This window comes from Gallinula chloropus, assembly GCF_964237585.1.
Source record: "Gallinula chloropus genome assembly, chromosome: 1".
In the NCBI taxonomy this organism is placed as follows: domain Eukaryota; kingdom Metazoa; phylum Chordata; class Aves; order Gruiformes; family Rallidae; genus Gallinula; species Gallinula chloropus.
In genome coordinates, this window is record NC_140085.1 from 123,397,470 (window position 1) to 123,423,122 (window position 25,653).

Consider the following 25,653-nt stretch of genomic DNA (forward strand, 5'->3'; position numbering starts at 1 on the left):
TCTGCCCCTTTTTGAATTTGTTTCTTCCATTACAGACTCATGTTTGGAAAGGTAACATGACCTCCTTCACAGTTTTGATGACAAAGGCAGGGGGTGGTGTTTAAATACCCCATCTTCTCCTGAATATGTTGCATTCTAGGTTTAGTCCCACCATACAGTATTGAATTCAACTTCCAGATTACTGCTTCTTTTTTAAAACTTTAATCTGTGTTTCAGGTATTAGGTTATATTAATGTCTATTTCAATGTCTTTAATATGAGTGGAAGAAGTTTCCCATCTTAATTATTCAAGTTTCCTCTGGTTTTAAAGCAAATAAATCCTTCCTGTCATGAGAAAAATTCTGATTTGACCAATATTCAGATGAAATGCAACACTAAAAAGCAAATTATTAGAACAAAAGATTAAAGATGGGATTGTCCAATTAAGTAATGTTTTAAGATATTTATTAGTGTAATTTTATAATTCTGAATATTATAAATCAGTAATTTTAGTATTTAACATAATTATCCATGTTTGGCTTTATGTCATCAAAGAGTGGAACTGTTAAAGGTATTGGAGTATCAGTTGGAAAATCTGTCAAATGGATTTCATCAGTCACTGAGTTATGTTAGATAAACCAATTTCAACAGAGATACCAGACAAAATTGTATCCTTCCTAGAGATTGCTCACAATGTTAACCAAATTTTTGATTAATATTTCAGAATTTAAACAAATGCAAATATCATATTTATCATACCTCCACAGGTGTGTTTGTTCTTGTTCAGTTTGCAAGCAAAGACATTACTGAAATACCACAAGGCATTGTTTTCTATAGATCTAATTCAACTTCTAGTACTGACATCATTAATTATAGGCTTTCCTGAGGTTTAGTTGAATTACAGTCTCGTATTCCTGAACTTCTGGGTGCTTAATTAAGTCTAAGTGAAATTGAGATGCTTTAAATCTCTCGTCAACTTCATGTAAATTAGAAGCAGCCCCATTAACTTCTTTGTAAACTGATGAAAATGGGAAAAGGATACATATCTTGTTAGCAGCTTTGCAGTTGAAGCAATAAACTGAATAGCTTTAAATGGAATATATAATTTTTTCTTTCAAGAATTTGGTAAAAATTTTCAAGGATTTTCTTTAATGTGATTTGGATTTTTTTAAACAAGCTAATTTTTGATACCTTTCTTGCCAACTTTTACATCTTATAAATTAGCATTTTTATAAATACTACCAAATTCTCTAAAAGTTAGAACGAAAAAAACCTCCCATAAATTTGCTGAAAAATTCCTAACTTGTTTTTTATTAACACATTGGTTTTCTGGGGAAGCAGTCACTGTGATGTTCACTTCTGTGCTTTTTAAATCTCTAGTAGAGGAGGATTCACGCTCAGCATTTAACAGAAAAAACTTCTCAAGCATCAACAATGCTATATTCCCCAAATGAATTCTTCCCTCAGTGTAATTACATGGACAGATTTCATGTGTGGGTATTACATTTATACACGCATATATTTATAATGTCATTTAATTGTACAAGACTTACAAATGGGATCACCTATGCTGCCAAAAAGAAGCATGCTTTCACTGTAAAACTTCAGCTTGCTATTATCCTAGCTTATAACTGGCCTAAACCTTTTTTCATGAAGCTGTCTTCCTTCCTGATCAGCTATGAAACACTATTCTTATTGAGGAAAAATAACTTAATAAAGAAGGGCTGGCAGCAAGAACTGCACTGTCAAAGTCTCTAGGTGCAAGCTTTATTAGTTTATTAATGACTATGAGTATTGTTTTGTATACAGTAGAGAATAAACTTAGATTTAATGAAAAATTTCCCTCCTTTGTTGGATTTGTAACAGGAATAATGAATGTGTAGTTGCTCGGTCTTCTTCAGACTTAGTTTTTCTGTATTTGAACAGTTAAATCTGAGATCTTACAAGAGCAATGATTCTGATTCCCTTTCACATGAGTATCTTGGAAGATACTTCTTTATGTAAACAGGATGAAAGGCAGGGGATGGCTTTAAACTTCAACTTTTGTTGAATTATTTTGGCAAAATATGGCCTTTAAATATGTTGTTAGCCTTATTTATTAATTCTGTAATTTATTCTTTGGCTTTCAGTTGAAAGTAAACTCTATTTTTTTCCCCAACTCTTTATTTTAAAACCAATTAGTTTCTGAATACAGAAGAAGATCATACTGTGCAATATATATATATAACGATGTTTTTAAAAACAGATCCATAATGCTTTAGGGCAACCAGTCTGCTGGATTATCGTAACTCCATGTTGATTATTTAGATTCATTGTGGCAGTGTATTTGCTGTGTAATGACAATATGCCAAGTAGTGCTTATTGAAAATGGAATTTCAGTATGTTTTCATCCTTATGGGAGAGTTACTGTTAGAAATAATGTAAATCTCTTCAGGGAATTACAAAAAATTTAAAAGCTGTAGTTTCAGTTGAATCATGTATTCTTATGCTGTGACAACCTGTCTTTACCTTGCTTTTTCATTTCATTACAAAGTGATTGGGAGGGGCTAATCAAGCTGGACATGAGCCACCATTGTGCATCTGCAGCCCAGAAGGCCAGCTGCATCCTAGGCTGCATCAAAAGAAGCGTGGCCAGCAGATTGAGAGAGGTGATTCTGCCCCTCTTCCCTGCTCTGGTGAGACCTCACCTGGATGCTGTGCCCAGCTTGGAGCCCTCAACACAAAAAGTACATGGGCCTGTTGGAGCATGTCCAGAGGAGGGCCACAAAAATGATCAAAGGGCTGAAGCACCCCTCCTATGTAGACAAACTAAGAGAGTTGGGTTTGTTCAGCCTGGAGAAGAGACGGCTCTGGAGGGCCCTTATAGTGGCCTTCCAATACCTGAAAGGTGCCTATAAGAAAGCTGGGGAAGAACTGTTCACAAGGACATGTAGCAATAGGAAAAGGGGTAACGTTTTTAAACTCGTAAAGGGGAGATTTAGGTTGTCCAAAAAGGTAGTGGAGGCCCCATCCCTGGAGATATATTCAAGGTCAGGCCTAATGGGGGTCTGAGCAGCCTGATCTAGCGAAGCTGTCCCTGCTTACTGCAGGGGAGTTGGACTAGCTGACCTTTAAAGGTCCCTTCCAACCTAACACATTCTATGATTAAGGTTCTTTCTCCATTTGTAAGTGTTCGTTTGATAAAAGGGGCTGGCTTGTTTGGACAAAGTTGGTAGGAACTAGACTGCAAATTAAATAAAAAAATCTCAAGGTCTCTGGATACTGAGCATGCCCAGGAACTCACTGAGAAGTGAGCTGTTCAGGCTCCTTGTAGATGATGAACAACTTAAATGAACTCTGGGCAGCGGGGCAGATGGGGATGGGGGTGGTTTGTGGGAGGTGACTATCCCTCAGGTCTGTTATTCTGGGTAATACAGAAGCCTTGCAGAGGTGACAAACGTGGGATGGTGGCAGTTGACTGCTGGTGGCAAATGTGCTTTCTAGATATCACTCACCTACGGGATGTACGAGACTGTGGAATGTGGGCTGTGCTCCCTGCATGGGAGGTGCAAGTGCTGTTAACAGCTGAGTGGGAGTGGGTTTAGAGCAGTGAGCTGAATGCTCTGTGCAGCAGACCCACCTACTTACCAATCCAGAAATGTTTTTTGTCATGCAGTGAAAACTGTAAAATTAAATTTTAAAAGTTTGAAAAAAATACAATGCCACCCTCAGAACAGGCAAGGCTGTGAACGTCTTCAAACCAATAAACTATTATGGCAATATTCTGATAAATTATTTTAAAGCTTGAACCCCCAAAAGAGAAAAATAACATTTCAAGTTTTGTGCCATAGCTGACTACATGTGAACCCTGACCTTTCTCCTGCTCAGTCTAGCTCCCATTGCTGTCAGTAGGAATGTCTGTTCAAGTTACACCAGCACTGTAGTCCATAATTGTGCTGGTACCCTACAGACACACCCAGGAGATGACTGGCAGGACCAGGATGCATTTAGCCCCTGCCTGGATCTTGCTCTGAGTTGGAAGGGGAAGCCATGGGGCAGTAAGGAAAAGCAACATAAGCCTCATCAAAGGTCTCTGCTATGGGCTGGGAGGGGACACCTCTGTTCCACCTTCACTATCTGGAGCCTCCAGTTTGGCTTTAATGCTGTGGCCATGGCCAGTGGTCTTAGAAATGGGAACCCACTGTGGCACTGTCCCCTTCACGGCTCTGCTCACTGTCTCTGGATGTAGTGGCACAGGGCTGCTGGTGGAGGCCTCTGCCTTGCTGTGCTGTAAGCTCAAGCCTTTGTCAGTCCCAAGCCAAGCACAGGCAGTCAAACCTCTGCGGTGGGAAGAGGTTTCAGGACTTGTTGGTGCAATCAGGAGTCTTGCAACCATTGAATGGAGCAAACAAAAAAGAATGTTTTAATAGGTCCTGCCTGTTCATGGCCCGTTCTTCCAGGGCTGACATTTCCTTTATGAAAGAACTTGTCAGTGCCAGCTGTTGTAGAGTGTTCTTTTGACCTTTGTTAGTTGTATCTTTTATTATTTTTATAAAATACATCTTGAGTGTCCTTAAATCAAATCAACCATCTTTTTATATATTCTTACATGCAAACATTATTTAAACATGTATGATATTAAAGTCCTAGTACTTTTTAAAATTAAATAAATAGACACGGTAATTGTGTATTCAGTGATTCTAGCTGATGATTCCTTTGATGCATTGCCATTTTTATTATTCATAATGCTGCTTATCTAGTTCATAAAAACATTTATGACCCCATTGTAGTCAGCTACGTTGCTTTTCCCTGTGCAGTTGATGCTCAAATACTATACTTCAGATGAAGGGAAAACTAGCAACATCATTTAGAGTGTTAGTTTAGATAAAGGTAAGCAGAAGAGAAACAAAGCACTAGTTTATCAAAACCTACCATGTATTTCCCTTATAAGCCAGTTTGTGTCTTTGGAGGTTAATGCGATAACCTTTTGGTGTCATCAATACGATCAGATACCAAAGCCGTGTTTGCATGGTGTTTGTGAGAGGTGCTGTCCACGTCCTTGGAGCAATCTGTAACACCAGCTCTGTAGTTTGTGGGGAATGAACGTGCAGTGACTACCACCAGGATTGTTTACTGCAATACACTTGCTGCCCTCACAACCTGTGCTTGCTGAGAGGAGAGAATGCATCTGGTGGAACACATTAATCACATAACCATCAACGCTGTCGATACCAAGCACAAAACAGAAACAGACTTTAAAAAAAATTGATTTGTTTTTCTCCCTTCTTTCTTGTATTTGTACAGCTGATTGTTGCTCCTCATTCCACCACTGAAGTACCTGTTCAATTCTGTCCATCTGCCCTTGGAAGAGGCAATCACAAGGCATCAATAACCTTCAAGTGTTCACAGGTATGATAATTTGTTTGCTGCCCACAACGCTTGGAATTCAGATTAGATAATATTTTTAATAGGCATGGAAGTAAGGGTTTCAGTCTGTAGGACGAATTGAACATTAATGGCTGGATGCATAATGAAAGAGAAAATGCCAAAGTTATAACTTGTTTTAACCTTAGCTTTACATAGAAATTATTCTATGTACAGCACTAACAAGTAGTGTAATGGCCTAAGAGCTAGTTTCTCGGTATTCAGTTCTGGTTTTAACACCAGATGACCAGCACTTTTCAGCATTTTCACATCTGAAATAAATTTCTTGAGGTTTTTTTTTCCTATTTTTTATCTGATCTGAATTTTGGAAGGTCACTCACTTGAAAAAGTGAATTCTTCCTTTCAGTTTGTTTGAAAATGGTTTTTATTTTGAGAATCTTTAGAATTGTTTACATTTTTTTTCGTCTGTGAATATTCCTGATTTTAAATGACAAATAAGGAAATAGAGAAACATGAGTCATCCACATCCAAAAATTACAACTGGAAACAAAACGAAAAACTGATGATATGATATCAGTGATAGTATTTCATTGCATGACCTGCAGTTGAATGAAACATTTGCTTTCTGTGCGATTTCCTCTGTATTCTTTTTGGACTTTCAGATATTTTAATATACTTCTTACCTGTGAATTACTCCAATTAAGTATTACTAGGAGTTTTCACTAGTGTTTTAGGTAATATTGCAAAAGCAAATATTCTTTTATATGAAGAAAACAAATAGTGAAGAAAGTGATATGGAATTTCTTTTTCCTTATAAACTGTGTTGAACAGACAGCAGGTTATTTGTAGGTAGTGTTTCTTGAGGATAAAAACAAGGAGACAGAGATTCTCATGTGAATAGTATATATCCAAGGCCAGTTAAAGAGAACAGAATGTCCTTATCTTGTTTGGATCCTAATGGTACATAGAGATCTGATCTGTATTAAAAAAAAAAAAAAAAATCTTCACCAAATATAGAAGCAAGGAACCAGCACAACAGTCCATATAAACCTTTCAGGAGCAATTTGAGCCCTGACACCTGAATCTTGTCATCTAGTACATCTCCTTTCAGTAATGACAAATCTCCAAGATTTTTATCTGCAGTGAAGTTTAGTCAGTATCCCATCCTTCTAGCTGCTTTGTCCAGACTCCTTTAACCCTTTCAGCATATTGGTATAACCTTTGTAATTTCTTAGTGCTCTTTTTATGCCCAAATCTTTTGAATTTTGTTAATTTTAATTCATTTTTCCACTGATAAATCCTAACTAAATTAATCTCAAATTATTTTACTTTGCTAATTGTTAAACGGATAGCTGACTGAATATCTGTGCAGATAGAGATGAGAGCATTTAAGAGGAGTAAGGTTTGAGAGAAACTAAGCCAAATATTAGATCCTGTCTTGTATTATTTGCCTTTGCCTTTTTTTTCAAAATCCTTTTTCCTTCTGCTTTCTTGCACAAAAAAAACCCATGATCATAGAATCATAGAATACCCTGAGTTGCAAGGGACCCATAAGGATCATCAAGTCCCACTGCTGGTTCCACATAGGGCCAGACAAGTCAGTGACTAAGTGCATCGTCCAGCCGCATCTTGAACTCAGTCAAGCTCAGTGCAGTGACCACTTCCCTGGGGAGACTGTTCCAATGCCCAGCCCCCCTCTCAGTAAAGAACCTCTTCCTAATATCCAGACTAAACCTCTCCTGTCTCAGCTTCATGCCATTCCTTCAGGTTCTATCACTGGTCTTGTGCTCCATCACAAAATGTGTCAGTGAGGAACAGTAAATGCAGGTCAGGCAAGAAAGGCCTTTCCTATAATCTGCATAATTTTTTTTGGTTGTCTTGCATTATTTTCCAGGCTCGACACTAATTTTGTTTAGTTCCATCGTTAGCTGCTCAGTTTGACAAAGTCACAGTGTTGTTTTAAAGGCACTCAGTACCTGAAGCAATGGAGTTCAAAATGGCTCTTCTTGTTAACCACAACTAATCAGTGGAAACTACAGTAGGAGCCTGAGCTTTCAGTAATAAAGCTCAAACTTGATCTTTAGAGCTCACCTGCACAGAATATGAACATGGGCATTGTTCCCAGCCCTGCACTTAACCTTAATGTGAAATTACTTACGGTGAACATGCTGGTTCACCCAAAGTTGCAGTGGGCCTGGGAAGCATTGTAGACTAGCATTAACTCAACTTCTGTATTAAGAGTTTTGCTAAAAAAGGTTTTTTTTGTTACTGTGTTTGTAAGCAAGCACAAATGTCAATAACAAGCCAGGGTAGACCACTAATAGCTTGACCCTTATGACTTTCTGAAAACATGGTCTTCTGGCCTGGTCATACCTTAGCCCCAAACCTTCAAAATCAGCCTACAAAGTGTGCTCAGCCTTTTGTTTAACTTCTGAGGCCGATGTGGTAACAAAGAACATGAATCAGTAACACAAATGCTATGGTATGCTGGCTTGGCAACAGCTGGGCAGTTCCTTGACTCTCACCAGCAAAGAGCCTTCACCAAGGTGTTGGGCTTCTGTTGCTTCAGTCTGTAAAGCAGCAACATTTGCCTTCCTGTCAGAATCTGAATAGTGAGGGGTGCTACTTTTCTACTCATGAATCTGTAACCGTAAACAGGGTATCCGCCACATTTCAGTCAACAATAAAATGTAATTTAAAATTACATTTAAATTAGGTTTTCTTATTCATCAGAATAATGCAGAAGTCCCTGCAGACCAGGTGATGTAAATTGCTGTCTAAATCCTAAATAAAACATAGGCTTTATTTTTCTATTCTGACTTTTAATATTGGATAGTCTCTACATCAGTATGCAAACAGTTCTTCCTCTTTTCTTTCCACCCCCCGCAATTAATACCCTGTAGCATTAGATTACTTTTACCCCAAAATGTAATTCAGTAAGATTAAAATGTCCTTTTTCTTATGGGATTGGATGTTTCTTACTAAAAAGATAATAAAGGCATGCAATTTTGCTGTCCAAAGCTATTTTTTGATGATACATGATGTCCTATTTTATTTATCTCCATTTATGCTGAGAAGTCACAATATATTAGTCACTTATTAATGCAAGTATTTCAATATTTGTTGTCAGATTTTTGAACCCTATTACAGATATCCCTTAATTTTCTTCACATGGGCTATGCAGAGATAAGTGCATTATTTCAGAAAATGAAATTTTTTTTTGGTTTATTTTCTTCTCTTTGTGATACATACCTTTCTGAGTGATAACAAAAAAAAAACCAGATCAAAGGGTCACTTTGAGCAGTTTGTAACAAGCCTCAGATTTTAGTCTGTACCTTTATTATTTAAAGGTAGCAACATGAATGAACAAATTAAACATTTTCCTTAAAATAATGGTAGTATCTTTATATTTGCCATTCCCCCTTGCTTCTCATTCAGCTTTAAAGGTTCCATAATGAGTGGCACATTTACATCTATTAGCATCACTTTATAACCTTAAAGAGTAAATGTGGGGCAGGCAACTCTACTCTCACACTGAAATGAAAGATCAAACTTAACGCATCAATTTAATTATATTTTTCTTTTTTTCTCCACCATGGTGATAGTCTATATCTATTAGTTTTTTCCAGTATTGTCAATTCTTCTGTTAATGTTCTTTTTTATCTTTGGAGTTAATGATTTTAGCTTGCTGTGTGATTCTCTTGTTGTCTCATCAAAGAATTATTTTCCTTCTTCCTTTGTCCTCTGAAGACATCTTACTCTATCAGCTTTCTGTTTCTGATATGTGTGCTTTGAATTGCCCTCTTGCAACCACCTAGATTTTTCCATTCACTACACTGGAAGCTCTGAGTAGCTACATGGAAGTTAAACACTTGGTGCACAGTGTAACACAAAAGTTACATGTAAAGAGGAGACAGGAACATCTCCCAGACTGGAACTATTAGTTTCCAGATAGCAATACTTAAGAGTAACAGCAGCTTCGGGGAAGAAGAAAGAAAGTGTTCACTTACGACAGAAATGAGAAATAGAACTCAGGAAGAAAGAAATAGGCAGAATGCCTTAAAATGTACAGAACTGATTTTTCAAACAATAAATAATGACACATGTTTCATCTACAGTTTAAAGAATGGATATTTTACCTTTCGGGGACTGGTCTTCCTCCTCAGCAGATGGAACCCACCAGCATAAGTGCATGCATTGGCCAGTGTTCTTCTTTCATCATATCCTTCAAAAATCCAACACTTGAAAACGTTGTGGTTGATGTCGTGCTGACAGGTACAGGAGTTTGGATTTTTTTAAAGATTGGTTTGGGGGGGTAGGGTGGGGGAAGAAATTTAATAAGCTCATTGGATTACGTTAAAAGTGTGCATGGGATGTGACTATATTTGCCTCATTCCATTTCCTGGCAAAAGAGATACTGTGTACCATTTGTGTCCAACCTGATAAGCTCTGTAGACTGTGCTATGGGAGCTAAGAAATAACATAAACCTTTTACAACTGTTCACAGTAGACCTCTTAGGATATACAGCCTTATGTATACATAAAGACATCTGGTTACTGGCCGTGGACTGTACCGTAGCACTTAGGCAATCGGAGACTCCTGGGGAGTGTTTTGGGAGCTGTATGTCTAAGCAAAATAGTTAATGTTTTGGCTTTCTTCCTCAATTACATTCCAAAATATTTTTTATTATTTTCTCAGATTCTAGATAACTAAAGGAGTGAGTCAGAGCAAAACATTTGAGGTTTTTTTCTGAGTGGCCTTCCAAGCAAGTATGTTTCAGCAGTATTTTGAAACATGCTTTAAAAATTAACGTAGGATCCAGAACTACCAGTGATCACTGAGTCATTCTCAGCCATTCCATACTGGAATTTCACAAATGCTGTAGAACTCATTTGAAGTCACAGATTCTCTCTCATGACTAAAATTTACACAGTGAAAGAGTAAATTTCAATCTGAGTGCAGCAGAGCTTTAGCAGTTTCTCAGAATCTCCACCTAGTGCAATATATAACATCTACCAGCAGAAAACAGGGCCAAAGCTTTTCCTGGCTCCTGCGTATAACAAAAATTGAAGATAAACCTTCCAGTGGCCCCAGACAGGGACCACATGGATGGAGAAACAAGAAAATAGCAAAATCAAGCCTAGGCAAAGGTAAGTTTTAAGCCAGATTTCCATCTTCATGCTGTCATTTGGGATGAGTGAAGAAATATGACTTGTAAAAAATGTAGATGCATATTTATTTGTTGAATTGAACTCATGTTTTTCATTTACACCTTGCCATGGGCAGCTAAAACAACCACACAGTTGTTCACCCACCCTCCAAAGTGGGATGGGGGAGAGAATTGAAACAGAAAAGGTAAAATTAATGGATTGAGATAGTTTAATAGGACAGGAAAAAAAGATGATGGTGGTGATGATGATGACGGTAATAATAATGTCCAAAAAAATTATGCACAGCACAATGGCTCACCATCTGTACCTAATACTCAGCTAGTTCTTAAGTCACACATCTCCTGGCCATTCCTCCCCTTACCCCACCTCCCCCCCCCCACCCCACCCCACCCCCCCCCCGCTTTATATATAGAATATGATGTCATAATGTATGAAATATCCCTTCGGTCAGTTTTGGTCAGCTGTCCTGGCTGTGTCCTCTTCCAGCTTCTTGGGAGGCTGGTACGAGAAGCAGAAAAGTCCCTGACTGCTTGGCAACAACTAAAACGTCAGGGTGTTATCAGCATTATTATTCTCATCCTAATTTCAAACAATAGCACTATGACAGCTACTACCTAAGAAAATTTAATTCTATCCCTGCTGAAACCAGGACAGCCTTTTGAGATATGAATTAGAAATACAGAAATACAGCTTTGGCTGCATGTTCAGTTAGTATTTGGGGGATTTTGGAGAATCTGTTATCTAAATAGTACCTGGTCAAGAGCATTTTGGTCTCATGACTGAATACTCCATATTTTTGCTGACCAACTCTTTTTGGCAGACTTTGGTGCAGTCTACCATGTTTAACTAATACAATATTTTCAATCATAACTGTCACAAAATTGAGTTCCATTCATAAATGATCAGAGTACTTCTGAGTTTTTGTTGATCTCTTCTGGACAACAGTGAAGAAAGCAACAGCATGCAGTAGATCCACTGTTTGCAGGCTAAGTAAATCATGGCCAAAATCTTAGGGCCAGTGCCAGAGTTTACCAGCTGAGCAGGGAACCTGGCAGAGAGGGAAAAAGAGTAATGTCCTCATTTCTACCTATCTGGCATTTAGGCACCTTTAAGCAACAAGAAGCATTGCAGACTGGGTCTGCATATAGTAACAGGGGAGTTGATGCAGCATCTGGCATTCTGTGCAAATACAAAAGGCTCAAAAGTGCTGCTCATAGTAGGAAGGAATACGTAAATGTTGACAATACACCACAGGGGTCAATGCCAGGCACTTGGTTTTGCAATCCTTGCTTCTGTAATCCAGATGGAAGTCCTGAGTGTAGACCCTGGTCTGAGGCAGTCAGGAGTTCTTGAGGTTTTTCTCATCACTATGTTATGAATGTGAATTACCTCATTAGTTAGATATGTGGTCTGGTAGTCTTCCTGGGGTGCCAGATACAGGAGCTTTAATGCATCAAGGTTAATGAACAAGAGATTGACAGGATCTTTGCAGAGACTGCAGAAATGAGCCAAACTCTTCAAGGCTGAGAAGTTTGCTGTGACCAAAAGACAAAAGCAGCAAGAAGACGCAGAGACTCAGCAGTGGGGAACTTTCCATTTCCAAGTACGTTCTGAGCTCAGGAAGAGAGGAAGATGAAAAGAAAAAGTTCCATTGAGGTGGGAAGAATCTGGGTTGAGCATCTCAGGTCTTCAGATTACAACCAGCAGTATTTAACAGGAAGCAACAAGTCCTGGTGATTGAAGTTTTCTTCCTCCATGGGGCAAAGGCTGCCAATTTCCATAACAACATATCAACCCAGGAAGCTTTTTGTTTTCCTGGAGCTCAAATCAGATGCTGCAGAAAAGATTGCCAAGGCTTCTCTGACCTTGCAGTTGCTATACCGTGCTGTTCACTTGCATAGCGAATACTTTGATCTGGACTCTCTGTACAGCCAAAGAAACACTGAACAGATTGGAGGGGACTAGAAGGTTCTGTGGGCATTCTTTCCACAAATATTTGTGCATACATTGGCCAGCAAACAGGAAAAAGAGGAAGAAAAGCAATTCCAGGCCAGCTGCAAGTCTGCAATGTGATCACAGTCATGAAGGCAGTCAGTGACAATTGGAGCATGGCTGTGGATGCATGCAGGCTGTTTAAGAAGGATAGAGAAGACAAATTTGGTCACTTGTATAGCTTAGGCTGCCGTGACCATGAGATGCTTCATCTTATTCAAGTCTCTTTACACTGAAGCGCAGAAGGGTACTCAGAGCTGGATGAGTTTTTGAGAAAATTTATTAACAGCTCAGGAGTGAATTTCCTGATTACTTAGGAGGACTGAGAATTTCAGCAGTGACCCACTCAGTGATGCAGGGAACTTCTCAGTGAAGTAACACACAAAACAAATTATATGCTGCTGTGGATCCAGTGAAACACATTTGGGCTTAAGAAACACATCTTACATGTGTCACTAAGTTTATTAAGAGACTGATCAATGTCTTAGGTCTAATCAAAATACAAACGATCACAGAATCATTAAGGTTGGAAAAGATCTCCAGGATCATCTAGTCCACCCGTCCCCTACCACCTATATTACTAACTAAATCATGTCCCTAAGTACCTCATCCAATCTTTCCTTGAAGACCCAGAGGGATGGTGACTTACTCTACCACCTCCCTGGGCAACCCATTCCAATGCCCAACCACTCTTTCTGAGAAAAAAATTCTCCTAATTTCTAACCTGCACCACCTCTGGCGCAATTTGCAGCCATTCCCTCTTGTCCTATTGCTACTTATCTGTGAGAAGAGGCTGAGCCCCAGATCACCACAACCTCCTTTCAGGTAGTTGTAGAGAGCAGTAAGGTCTCTCCTGAGCCTCCTCTTCCCCAGGCTAAACAGTCTCAGTTCTCTCAGCTGCTCCTTGTAAGAATTGTGTTCCAGACCCTTCACCAGCTTCATTGTCCTTCTCTGGATATGCTCCAGGGACTTGATGTCTTTCTAGTAGTGAGGGGCCCAAAACTGAACACAGTATTCGAGGTGCGGCCTCACCAGAGCTTAGTACAGGGTGATGGTCACATTCCTGGTCCTGCTGGCCACACTATTCCTGATACAAGCCAGGATGCTGTTGGCCACCTTGGCCACCTGGGCACACTGCTGGCTTATGTTCAGGCAAGTGTCAACCAACACCCCCAGATCCTTTTCCACCCTGCCCCAAGCCTGTAGCATTGCCTGGGGTTGTTGTGACTGAAGTGCGGGACCTGACACTTCATCATGTTGAATTTCATCCCATTGGCCTCTGCCCATTGATTGAACCTGTCCAGTTGCATCTGAAGGGCCTTCCTACCCTCTGGCAGATCAACACTTCCCTCCAACTTAGTGTCATCTGCAAATTTATTGAGGGTGCACTCAATTCCCTCATCCAAATAATCAATAAAGATATTAAAGAGGATGGGCCCCAGTACCAACCCCTGGGGAACATCACTTGTGGCTGGTCATCAGTTGAATTTAACTCCGTTTACCACCACTCTCTGGCCCTGGCCAGGCAGTCAGGTTTTAGCCCAGTGAAGAGTGTACCTGTCCAGGCCATGGGCCATCAGCTTCTTCAGGAGGGTATTGTGGGAGACTGTGTCAAAGGCTTTGCTGAATGCGAGGTGATGAGATATTATCAGTTCAAGTACAATGATCCTAGTAGTCAGAAAACAGCAAAAACAGACTGCTCTGCAAAATAAAGTGAGATAGAAGCCAAAATTGACTGCAAGACTGGTAAATGCCTTTCAAATTGGAGCTGTAATCCCACAGTATCCAAACAAGAATCTAGCAGGTCTATGGCAATAAACAATTTCAACCAGTAGTCTAGTGACTGACAGCCAAGTCCACAGTAAGAAGGTGAGTCTGTGATCAAGCTAGGAAATTAAGTAGTCTAGGCTTGGCAAGTTGTATGGCCAGGGACAGCAAACCTGGGACATAGCTTGGACAAGGACCAACAGCAGGAACCAGTTTAAATGCAGTTCAAGCCAGTGGGTAAAGCCCCCATATGCTACTCACTCCCAATTTAGCTGTTTTCACAGAGGTCTGATGCCAGATTATACAGATGCACTGTATAAGAGCAGATCTTGAACACAGGCAGTCTTGTGTGTGGAGAAAAGTTTACAAAGAATTTCAGCAAAGGATGGTTATTGGCTGGACAGATAAATTAGCCTACATGGCTGAACTCAGGAGCCTGACTACTAACACTTCTAGTCCAAATTATCCAATTATTACTAATTGCTGCTAACTGGTATACACAAATCTTCTCGTATCTGCCTTGTGTTTCCCCACAGTAAATTATCAGAGACTCATCAACATCCTAGGTTCTTCACTGGGAAAGAAATGTTGATAAAACGGTGGTTTCTTCCTTCTCAGTCTTGGATGCACTTGGTATTATTTTTATATATTTCAAAAAGAGTCTGTTGCTATTCTTGCTCTCTTAATGGTTCCCAGATTTAGTTCTGCAGTGACCCCTTTGTTCTGTTATGTCTTTACCATATAATTTATGATTTCTTTAGGGTAATACCATGAAATTATACATCACTAAACTGAAAAGCAAATGAGAGAACAGTTGACACCTCAGCTGTGTGCTGTTGCAGCTAAAATAGCTCAAGTTCATCCAGGTGGGACAAATTCCTGATGCTTTGCACTGTTGACTTAATATAAGGCCCCATGGCCTTTTACTAGCAGTGGCAGTTATGCATTCCCTTCTACTCCACACCTAAATGAGGTGGAAGGAAGAAGAGGTAACAAAATGCAAATACAAAAGTATCATGGGCATACCCAAAAAAATAAGGCAGGTGAAAGCCCATCAGTTCAGAAGATTAACAGGGAAAATACAGGATCACAAGAAGGTGAGCTAGTTCCATAAGGAAGATTAGGGAAAATGCAGATAGGTCCATTAATGGATGGAGGGGAATCAACTAGTTATGGGCAATACAGAAAAGGCTAAAGTGCTCAATGTTTGGGGTTTTTTTGGCCTTAGTCTTTGTTAGCAAAATTTGCTTCCAAAGTAGCATGTACTGACTTGGGATCTGTGTAGCCCATGAATTGCACATCCTCTTGCAGTCCATTTTGAAGCACATAAAGGTCAAGAAGGTAATCAGGAGTAGTCAAATGGGTTTGTTAAGTGCAAATCATGAAGGAAAGGTTGGATGAAGTACTTTGGGACATGGTTTAGTTAGTAATATAGGTGATAGGGGGACAGTTGGACTAGACCTTGGAGGTCTTTTCCAACCTTCATGATTCTATGATTGACTAACGTGATTGCCTTCTATATGGAAATGAATAATTATGCAAATGAGGGAGGAGCAATGGATGCAATTTATCATCATTTAGTAAGACTTTTGTCACAGTTTCCTGTAGCATTCTTGTTTGGAAGCTAAAGAAGTCTAGGCTTGATGAACAGACTGCTGTGTGGGTTGAAACTTGATGAACTATTGGTCTCAAATGATAGTGATCAGCATCTTGAGAGTCAGCTGCTGGCTAGTAATGAATGTGTAGTACTCCACGGATCAGCACTGGGGCCCATGTTATTCAAGACCTTTATTAACAACATGGATGATGATGGAGCATGCAATGTAAATTGGGGAAAGTATCTGACATGATGAACGGTAGAGCTTCAGTCCAGAGGTACCTTGATAAATTGTTGGTATACCTCTTTTCAAAATTGCTCTTGTTCATCCGTGGAGCAGCTGAAGATTCAGTAAACTATGTTAATAGTGCAATTTTCCTTCTAAAATATTAAACTTTTCTATTTTACCCTCTCATTCCCATCTACCCTCTGTGCTTATCTAAGCTCAGACACTTAGAAGCACTGTGAATTATTTTGTGTGCAACCCAACCTATTTGACCAGGAAGTAACTGATTATATTATCTCTTGAAGTGTAGGGTGTGTATTACTTGTGTGGTAAGAAGAGCAGTTATAAGAAGCAAACTCCTTGGCTTGTTAAGTATAACTGTATAGTGCTGGATATCACAGTTCAGTACTCTGATACTTTGACATGTTATTGGTAAAAAATCTAACATGGCATCCTATTCACAAAATAGTGAAAAAATCAAACATCCCCAATGCAATTTCATTAGAAATTATTTATAGATAGTAAATATTGATAATACTTAATTGTGATATTCTGAGAAACATTAGCAGAACCTGCATTGTTTAAGTATTTTTATAAAAACATGGTCATCTTTCTAACTACGGAGTATTAACTTGTCCCAGGGTGATCTTTAGTAAGAGAGACAGTGCAGAGGCTACTGGTTTAAACAGTAAAAGTCTGATGTTGAATTTTATGCATCAAAATTTTTTAGTCTTCATTCTTTTTTACACATAAGTAGACTTGACATGATGCTGTTCTAATATTTCTGTGATCTGTGAAATTCTGAAGTTTTCTTCAAAAAAACAATTTGTTTACTCTGATCTTTATGGAAGTAAAATCCTACTTCTCCTTTAAAAGCTGTCTTGAATTTCTTAATCAGCTTAGTATGTAATGCTAATTGTCTAGTTTGGTTGCTGGTGGTGACCTGTAAATAATATTTTATTGTTTTAAATCACAATAATATTATGCACAATAACAGTTCTGCATTCAAGCTCTCTTTGGACATTGTTGTGTATGCTATGATTTTCTCTCTGTAGAAATATTTACTGTAATTCCTATTTCCTTCTTTCCAGAGGAAGAGAAATCTAGAGTTGTAAACAGTCATAGATGCACAAGTTCAGTTATTTCCATCCTTTTCATATCCCGGGGAATAATTTCCATAATGGCCTATCTATTTAATTGAACTTTCATGTTCTCAAGTCATAGTTTACCTGGAAATTAAGCAAATAGTATTTTAACATAACTTTGTATGTAGCATAGCAATGCAGATAGATTAGCCCAGAGTACGGTAAAAGCTAATTAACTTGGGTTTTTTTCCAACATTAAGCATGAATTTGCCATCCCAGAAAGCAAATTAGTCTGGTGATAAAGTTATCCTACTACCAATACATTACTTCCAGTACACATCTTTTCCTAACTGTGAACTGAACTTTGATAGTTCTGAACTTGCTCTTCCAAAGATTTCTTTTTTTTGTTTCTTGTTTATTTTGATTGTATCCATTTGTTAATGAGGTATCTAAACTGTATGTTATTTCAAGACCATTTACAGTCCTAAGTTATGCAGAAGACCATCTCTTTTACCTATATTGTGATAATCTACACTTCATTTTATTGTGTTTTGACATGAAGAGCCTATTTTTGTCTTAGGATCTCAGACACAAGTGCAAGAACACGCTTTGCAACGTACAAGCTAATTAGAAATGACACTAATGTTACTTCAGACATAACAATAGTAACTATCCATCTGAATTAGTCTTAATTTATTCCTTAAAGAGTGAAAGCCTAGTCATTCTTAAAACCTCTTTTTTTTCCTCAGAAAAATGTAAAGTATAGAATGACCCCATCAGCTGGAAGCTCGAGTACGCAGGGTTTGAGTCCATCTCTGTGAACAGCACTTAAAATTGTAGGTTTTGTAAAATAAAACCCAAGCTACTACCATTTAAAAACCTCTTAGCTGATATTTCACCATTAAAACGAGTTACTGGAATGCCTTCCTTTATTTAATCTTGTTCTGAACTCATGTTATCAGAGGCCAGAGAGAAGGCAGAATGGGGAAATCGAAATAAAACAGCAAGTCAGAAGGCAGAATTAAACGTTTGATTGATCTTGATCTTTACAAATTGTGTTTCAGATCATTTGCCACTTCTTAAGAGAATTAAAAGTAGCAACAATGAAAATAGGGCATTTCAATTAAAGTGCACAAACAATAAACATCAACATTTATAGATTTACTTAATGCTTTAAAGATTGCAGTTACTTGTTTTCAAGTAACGTTCTGTAGGCAGTTTCTGCCTTAGGAAGGTGTAAAAGTATGTTTAGAATTGCATAGTTCAGGAAATAAAATATAAATTAATTGGGAATTGTCATATCTGGACCATTTCTGAAGCTCACCTTTGCATTTCTGTAACTTTGTCAAACCCAAGAACGTTATTCCTCTGAAATGTTTCTTCCTGTAGATTTTGACTGATGCTGTAACACAAACTTTTCTTTATTTTGGATAATTACAGAGCAAGTAAAACTCACACCATCTGATAAATTGTAATGAAGGGCTGAAATCTCGGACCTCCCAGGATTTCTTCCCAAGGTTTAGATACATATCTGTGGTTTAAATCTGCAGCTCTTATTCACATAAGCATTCATAGCTACATTAAGAATATTCATGGGAGTAATGTTTGACAGCAGGTGATTTTCCCCAATATGAGCAAACTCTTGTTACAGATGGTTTAGAGACCATTTGTACTAATTCAGCTGTTTCAAGTTGAATGTTACTGCTCTTCAGTAAATGTCATTAAATAATACTTCTACTAAGACTTTATGGAAGCAACTAAACCGATATAAATGATACTACCGAAATCTTCAGCGTAAACCAGATCCCATGGAGTTAAACTGTATAAGAATTGTCCCTAATATTAGTGGTTCATTAATACCTGTAATTCTTTATTTCAGTTGAAATTAATAATTTAATTTCATGTTTTCAGTTGGCCAAATTATTGCAAAGTTTTGGGAAAAAAGTGCAAAAGGTTTTTTAGGTGATACTCACTTCAGTGTTTGAAGGACCATGATCAAATGAAAGATCAAGGCTACGGTGTTAATTAGGAAGCCAGATAAGGGAGATAAATTGGCTCTTCTCTGGAAGCCTGTGTTATCTGTGTTATCAAAACTGTTATCTGTGGCAGTGTATAAGATTGCTTTTGGTAAGGCTGTGTGCACAGTCATATTAAAATAGCTGTCTCATATTGTTGATTATTAAGACTTACCTTATTTCCAAGGTAAGACTGTATGCAATGTAGCTTGTCCATGTCTTTTTCCATACAAAGATTTATAAACCAGGACGGCCACTTTTTAAATGTGCACTGCAAACAAAACAGTTTGACCTTATTATGATACTGAATTAAATATTTAAGTAAATCTGCGACTGACAGTTACTTTTCTTTCAGGCAAAATACATTGGACATAAGTATTTTTGCCTATTTTTTTAGTAACACAAATGTGAAGAAATCAATTATTTTCAAACAGTTTTGTGTGTGGGTAATCAGTTTAGAATAAAAGTGCTAGCATTGCTTTTTGCTGACGGTGGCATAATTCAAATTGTGATGTTAGTTGCCAATTAAAACAATAACGTGCAAAAATGCACATCTGAACTGATATACATTTTTGAAACACCACAAAGCATCATCTAGTGGTTTCGATTTTATACAGTCAAATTATTTTTCAGAGAAAAGAATCAGATGTCAAGTAGCTTGTTCTGTGAAAATTGCATTCTAGCTGAATATGTAGACAGATAAAAGGGAAAAACCCCCCATGAAGTATTTTAAACTTTGGAAAACTTGTTGGGGAAATTCTAAGTATTTTATTAGTTTGCCTCATGGAAAAAAAATTTAAAAATTTCCTTCAGAATAATTAGCATTATAGGGAAAGCTTTTACAATAGCCCCTCAGGTCAAGGAAGATGGCAATACAGTACTTTTATTGATTTATTAAAATGAGTTTGTAGGCTTTTTTTATGCACCCATCTTTTAAAATTTGGAATGGGCTCTTCAATTTTTTAAGTATTTTCCTAGAGATTAAAAATTTCATTTCTAACATCTAAGCTGTTTCTAAAACCTGAAAGTTTGTTCTTGAAGTGAAATAATTGTGAGCACATTTCTCCTCTCACAAGAACCGAGAAGAATGATTATTTTCGGGTGAGCTTTTCTTTCTCTTCCCAAACATCTTTGCTCATTGTTCTGTTCCTTGAAGCTATTTTAACTTTACTCTGTAGCCCCAAATGACCATCTTCCCCTGGCTGTTAGATGCATTCCTGTGCTGTGTATCATCTCTTTGTGTCAGCAGCTCATCATTCAGTGCTACTATGCTTTAACGTCACGTGTTATTCAGATACAGTCTATGTATTTGGCTCAGAATCCTGGAGTTAACTGCGAGATACATTTCCTACAAGGCATTTCCTGCAGGTATCAGTTCTTATAGCTTGAACAGCTCCAAAACCAATTTATAAAATTAGGCTTCAAACCAGTTTTTCTTACCTCATTTTTCATTTATCCACATTGACATTAATCAGTGAAAACAATCAAAATAGTGTTTAAATCCTCTGTCTCTATAAAGTAACCTGTTTGTTGATCTGGCAGCTTGTCATCAAGAAAGCAATTCTTGTCTGCTACTATTGCAGTACCGCTGGTCCTGAACCTGCCTCTCAAACTTTCTCTTACGTGTTTTTTATATTACCACAGTCTTTCCTGGCCATTGGAGTTTTTTATTTAAAACCAGTTTCTTTTGTAACCTCTAGATCTTACGTAACTGAAAACATTTCAGACTTTGTTTTTTCTTGCTGGTGTGTTATTTTATTTTAATTCTATTTAATATGATCTCCATAAGATTACACAATGAGGAAAATACAGAGAGAACGTTTAAGCAAAGGAGGGAGGGAGAGGGGAGGCCCATGCACTCCCATTCTAGAATATATTTTTAGTAGCTCTATGGAGCCCTATTATTAGGGAAATGAGTTGTCCTGAAAATTTTTTAATTTTTCCTTTTTTTTTTTTTTGAAGATGAAAAGTGGTCCAGTTGTGATCTCAGTACATCTCTCCCATCCAAGTCCACAAGCAAGGAATCTGTTTTCCATATTCTGCTTAAAGAACCACGAGGTATGTAATTTCTTGAGTTCTACTTCAAATTTTTTGCAAGATTTGATCTTTTCTGGCTCCTGAAATCTAGAGTGTGTACAAAATTTGGTGTTTTGATGAGTGCAATTCATCAGTTCACATGTTGAATCTGGATCCTTGTGGAAATAAGATTTTTCGTGTCAATGAGGTTTGTTTATTTTACTTAAAATACATAAATAATAATTAGAGATGCACCAAGTTAAGTTCTTCTGAAGTATGCATTGTTCCTTTTTTGAACAGTTACTTTTTTCTTACCTCTGCAAGGATTTTCTTGAATTTTTGAAATATGATTTCTTTTAGAAATAATGCTTATCATCAAAGCATAAATTTCATGGCTGATATCAAATTGATGACAATGTGTGAAAAAAGCAAGAGAGGTGCTACTTGACTGCCTAATAGGTGCTACACTATGATAAAAAAAGGTGAACAAGTTCATATAGTAATGCATTCTTGACTTTGAATTAAGAGATTAAATCAAAATAAAAAAGGAATTTTAAGATGAACACCACCACTATAAAACTGTTTATGAAATACAAGGTAGAAAGCAGCAATTGTTAAAATTATTAAATTTAAATTGAAAGGCATCTTTAAGCTTTATTTAATGAGAAATCATATGTTTTTGTAATAAGTACAAATGCAAACACTTGAAAAATAATCTTTGATATGCATTTAAACAGTTCTCAATTCTTGTTTTATTGACTTACCCTGTAACAACTCAGAATTTTCTAAAACCTGAAAAAACAGAAAGGAAAATCATGTAATTGCTAAGAAATTTCTTTTTTTAAACTATTTTTTCTAGTTTAAAGGCTCAATTAAGGAGAAAAGGTAGGTGTAAGAAATTAAAAAAATAAATGAGTTATGCAGTTTTCCCTGCTAGGTTCCCTCCCTCACACTTATATTTGTGAGCATCCGTTTCATGTTAATAGACATATCAGAGTAAGCCATACCATTTTCCTTGAAGAAATCGTAGCTATCTCAAATTAAAGACCTGAGTTAGAAAAATGAAATGAGGGTGACTTGTTTTAAATTCAAAAATTGACCATACACTATAATTTTTGTAAGAGGTACTTGCCACACCTTTGTATTGTAAAGCATGTTGTATACCTTACTGTTCCCAGCAAGAAACTGGTTTGGTTTTTTTCTCCTTGAAGCTTACTATGCCTCCACAATATTTCTGGGTAATATAGAAAGAAGGATTTAGAAGAAAGAAATGTAAGAATTGATCTGGACATCGTATCATTTTCTATTTGTACATTTTACACAGGCATATATAAAAGTTATAACTGTTGTCATGAGATTATATTTTTTTTTTTCTACAGAGGTAGTGAGGAACTGTCCAAAGACATCTGATTCATGTACATTGTAAAAGTGACAGAGCAATCACTTGACAGAAATATTAGAGCAGCGAAGCCATCTTTATAAATTGTACTTTCCACTACTTATTCTTTTATATCTTAAATATTTTCATGATGTAAATCTTTTGCTCTGAGGTTTCTGCAGCCTAATCTCCCTTGTTGGTGGGAGATCAGTGAATGCACGGGGGTGTTTTAGCACCTGGTCTCACTCACAAGTCGGGAACAGTGCAGTCATGCTAAGAATCATTTTTATGGTGAGACTCTGTACTTCTTTTTCCCTACACTTAACAGTAGATGACGTGTGGATTAGATGCAGGTGTTACTGCTTTACCACTGTTCCATGGTTTTCAAAACCTGATGGAACCTAATAGTTGTCTTAGTAGACTTCATGGAATATATTTGCTAGATCATTTTATGAGCAGCATTTATGTGTGTGGGAAAACTGTGCTTGCTGCTAATTAATTACTTGTTTTTTCCTAATTGACTCAAAAAACTGAAGGGAGAAATTCAGAAAAGGTGAAATAGGATGAGAATCTTGGAATAATTTTTTATCATACTTTTATTGAAAAGCCAAAATACTGGTCATACTGTGAAATTGTTACTCATGGTAGACTATCCTTATTTTCCTGCCTTGGCTCAAGAGTGTCAGTGTAAGTCTTCTGGACTGCTTGGTGTTGTTTCCCAGTAACACAGACTGCATTACTTCACCTGGGCCTAATAATGAAGCTGTGATCTCATTTTGCATTCAGACTCCACTCACTGAATTTCATGGTTTAGCTGATGTTACAGGTGGTCAATAAGCCTGTCTGTTGTGAATGACTTGGTGTAGTGTCAAACAAGAGCAATATACAGGGCAGTCAACTGAACCTAGTGTTTTAGATATCGCTCTCCGTATTTCAGCACAAGTTTTATATTTAAAAGCTGTCATATCACCTCTTCCATGTTCATCTATCTTCACGTTTTTTCTGAGATCTCTATGATTCATTATTTAATTTTGCCTTCTAACTTTGCTTTAGGGTAAAATACATGTATTTATTAAATCTCCCAACCATATAGGAAGGAAAGATAAAATATATTCCATAAATGCATACACTATTAGTGAGCCATTTTTGAAAAAGATGCCTGCAGTGTTAAACCACTCTGATGGCAATCAAATTTGAGATAGTAAAATTCTGTGTATGCACTTGGGAAGCATGTTACTATTATAGTTTTATATTTTATTCAACAATATTTGAGAAAGCATTTTAGTGTACTTTTTATGTCATGTACAGTCCACTATGATTATGGATAATTTTGCTTTTAAACTAATTTTACCTGAGAAATGGCATAGATTTTGTCCAGTTCCTCAGTCCATTTCCTTAAAGTCTTAGATTTCAAGATTCTTTAAATCTAACTTATTTACATCTGCATTTTTCTTACAGTAATTCTGCATGTAGAATCTGTTTTTTCTTGTGATTGCTTTCAAAGACTGAAAAACTATGAAACTAGCATACTTGAATTTCCTGTTTTTCTTAGTTCCTAGGGATGCTTTCATTATCACAAAATGACTTGAAGAGCTAGAAAAGAAAAGGGCTGTGAGAAATAGTTCTCCATTCTAGCAAACTATTTTGAAAATAAGTTGGAAAATGCTAACATCTTCCTTCTTCCATGTTCTAGCTTCATTCTTTGACCATGGTTTGGTCACTCACAACAAGCAAAAATAATTTTACGCTTTATAACTTACATCAGAGGTTGTGTCAGGAAGTAGTCAATAGTCATAGCATGGATTCTGTAGGAAAGGGAAAGTGAAGCAATTAAAAAAGAATGAACACCAGGTAGGTATGCAATACTATCCTATTTTTATTTTAAGAAACTGTTATTAATAATGTAGTTAACTGGAAAAGAAAAATGCAAGCACACAGTGAGACCTCACTGCAAACCAAAGTGAAATTACTATAATTAGATTAGCCTAAAAAAAAAAAGTGTTTTCCTTCTTCACAGGGTTTCAGATTCAACATTTCCATCTTTTTGGCACACATTTTCACAGGAAAACTGATGGAATTAGAGTTCCATTGAAATGCTGGTGGATTCAGGTGCCAGATTTCTTTTGAGTTTCCTTAGTCTAAGTACTTCCCTGTTAAATCTATTCAATTCTTCCTTCTTTGTGATGAACTTTTGCTACTTTAGTTTTTATTTTCTTTCACTAATGTTATTGCCTTCCCCGAACTTTTATCTTTTGTAGCTATCAGGTTTCACTTTTCTGAGCAAAACTGTTCAACAGATGTACTATTTGCATGAGTAGTTTATAAGCTGTGGTATATTAATTACTTGTGCTACAAAGATTCAGAGTGCAGCCTAGTATGAAGACAGAAGCTATCTCTGTCAGTGAGAGTGACCTCTAATGCCCGTTGTGCAGATGCTAGCACATAGAAAAACAAAGTTCACGTCTCTTGATTCAGAATTTACTGAAAATCTCCTGTGTGGTTTAAATAACTTCTAGTCTGGATTTATTTGTGAGGAACGTTTTAAACTTTAAGGTAAAGAGATGACCCAATTACTGTGTAGTGGCCACAATAAATTATACGGAATTTGAACACTTAATCACAGAACGTTAGGAGTTGGAAGGAACCTTGAAAGATCAACTAGTCCAACCCCCCTGCAAGTTCAGGATTGTCTAGATTAGGTCAAAATTTTGGAAAATAATTTGAAAATGATGTAAGACTAGGTAGAGTAGTTTGAATTGAACCAGGGCTGCTCTGAAACTTAGGGTTGAAGTTGTTGGTTTGAGTTTTCTCTTCCTCTGCTGGCCCTGTTAGTGAACAAATAGCTCTTCAACATGCTGCCATGGGTAGGTTAGCTGTGCCAAGGCTGGGTACCATTTATGCAGAAGGATTTTCAGGGAGGTGTCAGTCATTTCTCTCTGACAAACTAGGAACATGGGTAGGTTGGTTTCATCATAGATGGAGAAGGAAGGAGGACAGAAAGGAATGAAGGCAAGGAGCAGGCAGGCAGTCTTCTAAAGTCAACTATCAGTGGTTCCCACTGGT

The 25,653-nt window shown here is 37.4% G+C and overlaps 1 protein-coding gene across 1 annotated transcript in view; it reads left to right on the top strand.

Annotated features, from left to right (window-relative positions):
• CFAP47 (cilia and flagella associated protein 47) overlaps positions 1–25,653 on the top strand; it is a gene marked incomplete at both ends in the record, with an annotated part of 308,599 nt that overhangs the window by 222,145 nt on the left and 60,801 nt on the right. The window contains 3 exons of the mRNA XM_084279564.1: positions 5,262–5,366; positions 9,461–9,617; positions 21,159–21,254. Coding sequence (XP_084135690.1) covers positions 5,262–5,366; positions 9,461–9,617; positions 21,159–21,254 — 358 coding nt within the window. The remainder of the gene's footprint in view (positions 1–5,261; positions 5,367–9,460; positions 9,618–21,158; positions 21,255–25,653) is intronic.